This window comes from Frankliniella occidentalis, unplaced genomic scaffold (assembly GCF_000697945.3).
Source record: "Frankliniella occidentalis isolate FOCC.00 unplaced genomic scaffold, Focc_3.1 Scaffold78, whole genome shotgun sequence".
NCBI classification, from domain to species: Eukaryota; Metazoa; Arthropoda; class Insecta; order Thysanoptera; family Thripidae; genus Frankliniella; species Frankliniella occidentalis.
In genome coordinates, this window is record NW_026267208.1 from 871,623 (window position 1) to 881,024 (window position 9,402).

Sequence of the window (9,402 nt, forward strand, 5' to 3'; positions counted from 1 at the left end):
CAGCCGGCAGTAGTTTCCCCCTGGGGCAGCCGCAGCGCCCTCGCCACCCCCAACCAGCCCACTCCCCGCCCGCCGCCAGCCAGCCAGCTCCCTGATCAGCTCAGCTCGTCATAAAATAGAAACTTCTGCCGAGGAAATGAGCCCCACTGATGGGACAAAGAAGTTCTTACCGCCCCGAGCTGATCTCGATTTTCACGCCCTGCCCAGGACTCCCCGCCGGCGGCGCGGAGTACACCGCCATTGTTTCCCAGTCCCCCACAATGCCCTTACAAAAGGCGACACGAGCGCGTGTTTTCCCCCGATGTCCCCGTCGCGTCCCCGCCCCAGCCCGCTCTATCGCCGCACATGTCGCCGCGACTCACAATGGCGCACCACGGCAGAATTAAGCCGCCGGCGCTGTCAATCTCGCCTCACAAAAGGCAAACGGCGCAACGGCGCGTCTCAGCTTTTTTTTTTTTTGCTTTTTTTCCCTGCTTGACCGTTAGCGTGGCTGGAGTGAGTGAGTTAAGGGTTGGCGGAAAAGGGGGAGGGGGGGGGCTGACACGTGGCGGTGCGAGGGCCGACCCTAGCATGGAGAATCGAGCGAGGAATCCAGTTATACGGGAAAACACGACGTAACCTTAAACTAGGTCCATACTCCGATGTATGTATAAAATCGTGATGTTGCAAGTTCACGTTCGGTAAAATAAGTTTAAGAAAGGCAATGCTTGCTCGTCGAATGAAACCAAGTCTAGACTGCAATACCTGTGAAACCTACTAACACTTTTCACAGTATTCTTCTTCCGGAGAAGGTCGTTCCGCAATTGAACGACGGCGAACGACGGAACAAAGGGGAGGAGGAACTTACGGAACGGGTCGCTCGGCGAGGGTTTCCGTCTACAGGATCACTTCTAAAGGTACACCCTATCCCATCATATACAGGCGGGAGGCACGGGCACCGTCTTACCTGAAACACACGTGAAACAAAAGGAGAATCAGTCAAGAGCGCCGCAGTGTGGGCGGTCGCTAAGGGCACAACGCACACGGCGACGTGAGACCGTTTGTCTTCCGCTGTGTGTGACGAGTGCCGCCCTGGAGTAGAGGATGGCGAGGGAGAGGGAGGGGGGGGCTTAGCTAGATTAATGGCTGGCGTGATGACCCCTCCGCCCAAGAACCCCCAGTAATTTGGGGCCCGCGGACTGCTCATTATAAGGGTCACCAGCCACCGGACCGCACCGGCCGGCCCCGGCAGGCCCCGCCACCGACACGCCCCGTCCCGAGGGGTGTTCCCTCCTCTGCGGGCGCGCGGACGGAGAAACATCACCGCATAATCACCCCGAGCCTCCTGTCCAACGCGCGTGCGCGCGTCGATGGAAATTGAAAATGTGGCGCGGTAAAAAAGTCGATGACGTCACGCTGCCTGCTCGCTCATTAGGCAGCGGTGTGAAAGAGGTGGAGGTGGGGGGGGGGTGAGATTTCGGTAGATTGTCGCCCCGCCGGGCTCACTCGGGGGAATGGGTGGTGAGGGAGGGGGTTGGGAGGGGGCGATACGAACATGGCATTTAGTCATCACCCACCACCTCCGCTTCGGACAGGGAGAGAGCGCGACTCCCGGAGTGCGACTGGCGAACCGATGAGTCCAAAATGGGAATTGATCCGAGGGATTTTAACGAGGGAGACTGGGTGGTTGGGCGGGGGGAGAGAGGGGGTCGCAGGGCAAGCCCTCCCCCGCCTCCTTCGCCTGCATGATGGCACCTGGTGGTGGAATGTTTAGGGGAACAAGGAAGGGGAAGGGGGGGTCTTTTGTTCGGATCCCATTCTCTAAAACGTCCTTTATTTACCTTCCCGGCCTGGCACCTAGTGCCTCTCTTCTTCCTACACCCCTCCCCTCACTTCCCCTTCTCCCCCCCCCCCCTCCCCCAACACGGCTCTCCTCTGGCCGCCTCCTCGGCCTCGAGAGTCAGAGTCGCCCCGCTTTGCTGTGTTTGCACGCCTCCTTATGTTGGTACAGCGAACCACGGTGCGGTTCATAAGCCTGAGCAAGCACACGCAATGCCTGACGTCTTGACCGACGATGCGGCCCCCGTCCACCCCGCACGCCCCGCTATTATACACACAAAACTGTGACTTGAAAGGTGCTCACAAACGGGATTTGTTTCTTTATTTATTTGCAAAAATTTAAGCGGACATTTTTTCCCACACATTTCAGCTTTGATTTCTACGATATCACATGAATTCTTGCACACAAATTTGTTCAAACAAAACGTAGATTTCACTGTAAGTTTGTTAAAAAGAACTGCTCTTCGTAACGTACAAAGCATTTGGAACCTTTTTAATACAAACAAGAACTTTGCATTACAAAGGGTTCCGGCTTTGTAATACGAAGAGCACGCGTCTGTTTAGAAACTGACGCTTTTTATAATACGAAGAAAATCCTTTTGTTATGTGGTGGTTCCAGATCCTTTGCACGGTACGTTACAAACGCAATTCTTCCTAAAATGAAGGAACGTAACGTAACGAATGTAAGGAACTAAAAGTGTTAATTTAGCACTTACATATTTGCACAAAAATATGCAAACACTGTTAGCGTGTACTATGATGCTTTAGTGCCTCTAGAAGGAAAACAAGACCTTTTGCTGTTAATACAGAATGGGAGAGTTATTTTTCTGCTTATACTGGGCCGGATTCTCGCGTCTTGCGTGCGGGCTGGTGGCATGAGCATTAAAAACGACGGCGCGGATCACCCACACTGTAAATTGCTTCCGAACTATAGGTTCGTAATGCAAACCAAAAGGTTCGTAGCTTACGAAGGATTTTGAAGCGTTGTATTACGAACTAATTGTTAGTAAGCTTACGAACAAATAGTTTGTAATGCAAACCGATTGTTCGTAAGACCCGTCTAGCCTTGCAAACAATCGCTTTGCAATACGAACAATTTCTTTGCAATACAAAGAACGAAAATTGTTCGTAACGTTGCAAAGTATTTAGTTCGTAAGCTTTTTACAGTGCACCCTGAATATGAGCTACCGTTTTACTGTGCCAGGCATGAATAGCAATGTTTGTGCGTCCAGTCACAGATGCCGGTGCTCAAGAATTTCCACGCTGGAGGGAACAACATCGGTACATACACACTATGACTCGCAGGCATGAGCCCGAAGCTCTTTGAAACGCCGCCCCTTCCTTTTCTTTCCTACCGCTCGGCTTCCCGTCCAATCTCTTTTTTTTAATTTTTTTGTTTTGTTTTTTTTTGTTTTTGCACTTTGCCCTTTGTGTGCTTGCGTTGCAACGTTGATGGTGCAGCCGTGTTTCACACGCGAAAGAATAGTAAACACAGAAAACCGGCAACAAGGAGCTTCCGGGTCCCAGAGGGAAGGCTGAGGAGTCGGACAGAAAGCGTTTCAAATATAGCACGCCCTTTGTGGTGACTGTACGGCCCCAGCGCTTCTTTGTCGTTTCAAATTACTGCTACACTGCAACGATTCGATTCGCGCGAGTATGGCGGTCCAGTAATTTACTGCAGTGTCGCCGTCAGTCGGCTGCATTGTTTCTTTAAAAATGAATAATGGGATCTCTAATTAAAATTTCAAGTTTTTAAGACCGTCTGTCTAGGAATAAAACCGAAACTATGGCAACGCAGGCAACGGCGTAATAGCTCTTCTAACGATCTCACCAATTACTACAAATGCGTTGCGAGGCCCTTCAGGGAAAGGACCAGGAGGTGAAAATGGCACAGGCAGACTCTCTCTCCACTCTGTCATACCTCGAAGAGTTAAGCTTCAGCATGCTGTGAGTGCTCCCACCAAGTTTGGATTTCCGTGCCTGGCAACATATGAATAATTTTCATCGTTCCCATCGAACTCACTGAATTGTTAATCAATCCTTTACTGGCCTTGTGTTCCTATTCGCACACCGGCTCATAATGGAGATGTGGACTGGCTGTCCAAGAAAGAAGCAAATGCCGATGTACCAGAAATGTTGGAGCCATAGAAGCTCCTCGTCCGTCCTTTTCCTTTTTCATTCTTTTTTTGGCGGGTGCCATGTGCCTGCGTGATTCAGTCAGTAACTGTTTATAGGGTGAGCGGGACCGCTACACGCCACCACTGCCCTCAGTCACCACACGACTCGCGAACGAACGCAATGAAACTCAGGAAATTCATGGAAGGAAGCGCCAAATGGCAATCAGCACCCCTACCCCCATCACCCCCTCCCAACCCCCCCTCCCCTTGCATCTGCTAGCGCCATTACCCCTCCCTATCCGCACCCGAACTGATTCGAGCGATAAAACATGACCTAATTTTGCGCTGCCAACTGCCCTGCAGACTAGGCAGACCCGGAGCGCTTCACCGCGCCCCGCAACGCCCGTCGTGCTACTCGCGGACGGGCAGATGGACGGACCGCTGCCCCTCCGCGCCGCAGCTCTTTTGACGCACGATAATGCAATGGGTGCGACGAAAAAGAGACAGTTCGATTCCATAAGGGGCAGGGCGGGGGGATAAAAACCGAAAATAAACGAAGTTAAAAGAAGCGGGAAAAACAAAAGGGGAAGAGAAAAAATAAATTGTAAAGTCGAAACCTCGACGCTAGCATCCGACCGCGGTGTAATAATAGCGGCGAGGAATGTGGTCGGCTGCAATAAAGGGAGGAGGGGGTGGATTTGCAATACCGCCGATTGTGTGCTGGTTGAGAAAAACGAATTGCCACAAGAGGATCAATGCAGCGTGCACCAGAGGGGGAAAAAAGGTGAAGGAAACGCTCCGTAGCGAGAGACGGATTGTGCGCGTCAGCGGCATATTTCAGTGAGGAATCTTAAAAATATATAAATATGTAGTGGCGTTGTTGAAAAACATTTTTACCATTTATATTTTGATCACCTCGCATCATATTCAGTGCTAAGAATACTAGCGAAAATACCAGGGCAGCTGATATATACTTCTACACGGGATTATGCAACCCGTCCGCACGCCCTCATCCGGTAAAGCATAAAATATAAAGGGGTCTGAGGACCACCCTGACCTCACATTCCTTTATCTGCGAAAGAGGTATTTTTTTCACGTACACCCAGAGAACATGATCTTTGAATCAAAGCAATTCAACTGGTTATGTGCAAAGGAATTTTTGACTTTACTTCAGAGTCAAAAATATTGAAACAAGAAAATAAGTCTATCGTTAGGGTGGGTGATCTGCGCCGTCTTTTCCCCTCCTTATACTGTACCGGATTCATGAGTGCAGGGACGGGTTGCATACTTGCACGGAGCCGTAAGGCGCCACAGCATGGGACGGTAGGCAAAGCCCGTGCGCATGCCTGAATCCGGTACACTATAAGCATTAAAAATGACGGCGTGGATCACCTGCCCTGTATCAAAGAATATGACATATTGAAATTAATAACATTTAGTTAAAAAATCAAAAATTTGTTTCTACCTGGTTCAAAGAAATGACTTCATAATTTACAGTCGTTTGCCTGACTGAGCCACATTAAAACGAATGTGACATCAAGATTTTACCTATTGGACGTAACATGAATTCACAGTGTACGTGTGGCTGTGTGAGTAAGAGAAAGAGATATTTGGATTGGGGGGGGGGGGGGGGGGGGGGGGGGGAGAGAGAGAGAGAGAGAGAGAGAGAGAGAGAGAGAGAGAGAGAGAGAGAGAGAGAGAGAGTTAGAGAGCGCGTACGCAACGTAGTGTTCACTTGTAGTTGAGGCAAACAACTCGCTCGTAAATCATACCACCCAGTCGCGCGCAGGAGGGAAAGGGCAAAAGGGGGGGGGGGGGGGGGGCTAGCATAGGCACCGTGGGAAATCATATCCGGTCCTCAATCAAAAACACTTCTATGTCGCGGCACGGTACTCCTCTCTGCCTGGCCCGGACCATGCGGCGGCCGAGTCTGTAAAGACCTGCTTTTAAAAGTGGCGCCGCAGCATTGCGGGACACCGATGACACGAGCTGATTAAAGAGGTGCGGCTCGCGGCGCGAGGACGGCCACCGTGCGGAGCCAGCGTAAAGATAAAGAGCTAAAACTTTTTTTACGTTTTTTTTTTTTTTTTTCTTTTTTTGGTGAAGGTTGTCGCGGATATACTTTTTCAATAGTCGCTAATCACACGTTTCCGCGGAAGTTACCGGCTTGCAAAAAGGACGACGCAAAGCTCCCGTTTCAGTTTCACGAGTCGAGCGCGTCGCACACAAACCTGTTGGGCTTCCTGACTCTATCCGACCTCACGCGCTTAATCCGACCGTAATCCGTGACCAACAAGTTTGTATGAATCCGTAGGCAAGTTTTGTTCCCGAGTGGGAAGAAAAGTTGTTGGCGCCTGCTGCTGACGCTGCTCCAGAACGTGGAGCAAGAGAGTATGTGGAGGGAAAAAATGACTGAATGCAGAGATAGAGAGGGTGAGCAGAGGACGCGGAATGAGTTAGAGAGGACGCAGTTGGAGAGCGAGCGAGAGAGAGAGAGAAAGGAGGAGGGAGAGGAAGAGTAAAGGTAGAGGATAACGTAATTAAGCCTATGCGCACAATTTCCACACGCCGCAGAGGTCCGCGGTTGAGCCAGAGGGCTGGCTGGATACTAGTTGCTGTTTTCCTCTCCCTTGCCGAGCGGGCGGAGGAGCGCCCCAGGGAGCTTCCAACTAACTACACACTAAATGGCCAGGGACAAATTTTGTACAAAAACGAGAGAAGTCTTTGTGCGCATCTAAATCAAATACAAATTTGTGTCCACGTTACATGCAAAACAATGCATTTGTACATTCGTACCTATCCTTGGAACAACTTGTACTGAATATAAATTTGTTTCGTAAAAAGGTGTGCGCAAAGACAGACTATTAAAAGATAACAGTGATTTTTACCGTAAGCTACAGTGAAAGCCTACAGCACTATAGCTTACGATGAGATTCACTCTACCTAACGGTGAAATTCACCGTAGCTTACAGTTACTATTACCGTAAGCTACAGTGCTGCCGGCCTTTACTGCTGTAGCTTACGGTGAAAATCACTGTAAGCTTTTAACAGTGCACAACTTAAGTAAAAAAATTGCCCCCCCACATTTAGAGTGTATTTTAAGGAAAATTGAAGTCCCTCAAACAAATTTTGCAAAATATTACTTTCACGTTTATTTTTGAACACGTTGGGTCCGGAAATTGTTTTCTCTTTCCGGTGCGGCCGCGGCCGTCGGAGTTGGAGGGAACAAGCAGACAGTCAACAAACAGCCCTGGCCAAGGCCCTTGCCCCTCCTACTCGCTGCCCAAGCCCACTTTCATTAACAGGATTCAAGTCGAAACTCCCTGGAAATGTATGGAAGATCTGGAAATAATACAGCCAACCGCGGGAGTGCGAGCGGCGAGAACTGGTGAGAGCAGGCAAAGCACAGCACTGTTGGAAATTATATCGTTATTTGACAAAAAAATCACTGGTAAAACAAAGGTGCTAAGTCGTGCCTTTCCTGGGCCACTAACCACATTTTGAGTTTGGTGCCTTTCAAAGGCACTAAATAGGGTACTAAACAGCCAAAAGGGTGCTAAAAACTAGTGCCTTCGGCAGTTTTAGTAAGCCTTTGGAAAGGCACTAAACCCTTAGTTCCTTTTAAAGGTAGGAGTTAGCACCTTATTTTTACCAGTGATGCCCTGTTAACTTTTGTACACAAATTCCTCGTTATAACCTTTTAAATATATTTAAAAGGGACGAATACATTCGTAAAATGACGAACAGTTTGTAACTCGGTTGTTGTCCTAAAAAAAACCATCCTGGAAACAAGAATTTTTAAAACAAACATTCTAACATTCTGATCATTTGACACTATAAAATCATGATTTTATGAATAGTTTGTTTTATACCGCTACGAACAGTTCGTAACCGTAACTGACGAATAATAATCGTTAATTTCAATTACGAACTATTCGTTTAAGATTATTTTCGTGAAATGACATTAACAGTGAGACAGGCACGCCTCGCCCAGCACTTATGGCCTATCAGCTGACCATTACTGTCGGGTAGGCGGAAGACGAAGGAGAGCGGTTCACTGCTTTTCGGTTGACGAAAAAAGGACACCACTAGAATCGCTGGAGAAGTCTCATCTTAGATTAGAGAGACGAAATTTACCGTCGCTCAACTAAAGTGAGGATTATGCAAACAACTTTTGAGCGACGTCAGATTTTTGTCAAAGCCATTCTAAAAAATTGTTGGAACAAATTCGTCAAAACCACGGCAAAGATCAAATGTCATTTGAAAAAAACTGGTGTCCTATGGGATGGGAGGTGTGTGCGTTTTTGCTGGCTAGCTAGCCTGACCTGGCCTCGCACGGCGCCGCCCCCGCGCCACTCCACTAATTAGGACGGGCCAAGCGATCCCAGCGGAGGTGAGCCCCCCCCCCTCTCTCTCTCTCTCTCTCTCTCTCTCTCTCTCTCTCTCTCTCTCTCTCTCTCTCTCTTTCCGAAGCGGGGTCGAACTGGGAGCGGGCGAGCAGTGCAACCACCAACCACGCGGGCGCGCGGTCTCTTTCAGCCTACCCCCTACCCATTCATTGGCAGCTTCAGAGTTCGCTGCAAAAGCGTTCTGTACCAAATACCAAGCAAAAGCCCGCCTGGCCCTTGGGCTCCCTTTCCCTTGCAGCAGGTTTCAGGGCACCTCGGAGTCCGAGCCGGCCAGAGGAGGGCAAGGACTCACTTCATCTTCATTTTCTCTGGAAAAAAATAATATGGATGGAACACAACGGCACAATAGCGACGCACAACCAGAGCCCAGTGGTACACACATGTGGGGCCGTATTTTGCAGTGTATAATTTACTGCAGTCATAAATGCTCATGTCGAAGCTAAGTCCAGCAATACGGCATGTATTGTGTCGGCCATTTCGACCAAGACAAAGCGTGGAGGGCGCGGAGGGGAGGGGGAAGAGAGCTGGAAGGGTGGCGGGGTGGTGAAGCGAGCGCGGATAGGGTGGCAGGCAGCATCACAGCAGTGCGCAGCAGCAAACAAACGCGCCCTCATTCTCAGCAATGCAGATTGCACATCCAAACGCCGAGCAGACAATAGTCGGCGCGCAATGTGTTATTGGCAAACACACCGTGCCCGGCCCGCGGGCCTTCGGACGTTCAGGTCCCTACACTCCTGGTCGTGTCTGGCAGAAAATAAAGGTGGGCCAAAATTTTAAAAAATGTTGGAACGTCTTTAGCGCGTTTTGGGGCACACTTTCGAGGGAAGCGTCATATCCGTAAACCACCGATAGTGAGTGCAGTCTTCGGCATTTGCCAAACCCGGCCAAACCCCTGCCTCTAAACTCCTACACCCTTTACTTCACAGTCCCCTTACACCACTCCCACTGAGGATAGGGTAGAGAGGGGAGGGGTGGAGTCTAGGGCCCACACAAAAGAAAACGAGATTACGGGGCATGAGCCGAAAACCCAATATCCCAAGATAGATTCCATTTCAACG

The 9,402-nt window shown here is 49.6% G+C and overlaps 1 protein-coding gene across 2 annotated transcripts in view; it reads right to left on the reverse strand.

Moving 5' to 3' along the window:
- Nucleotides 1–9,402, reverse strand: part of LOC113203804 (dopamine receptor 2-like) — a 139,372-nt gene that overhangs the window by 71,985 nt on the left and 57,985 nt on the right. Inside the window, exon 3 of one of the 2 annotated variants that reach the window (XM_052268879.1) lies at nucleotides 838–946. The exons of the other annotated variant lie outside the window; for it this stretch is intronic. Coding sequence (XP_052124839.1) covers nucleotides 943–946 — 4 coding nt within the window. The 3' untranslated portion in view covers nucleotides 838–942. Of the gene's footprint in view, nucleotides 1–837; nucleotides 947–9,402 lie in introns of those variants that run through there. 2 annotated transcript variants of the gene reach the window in all.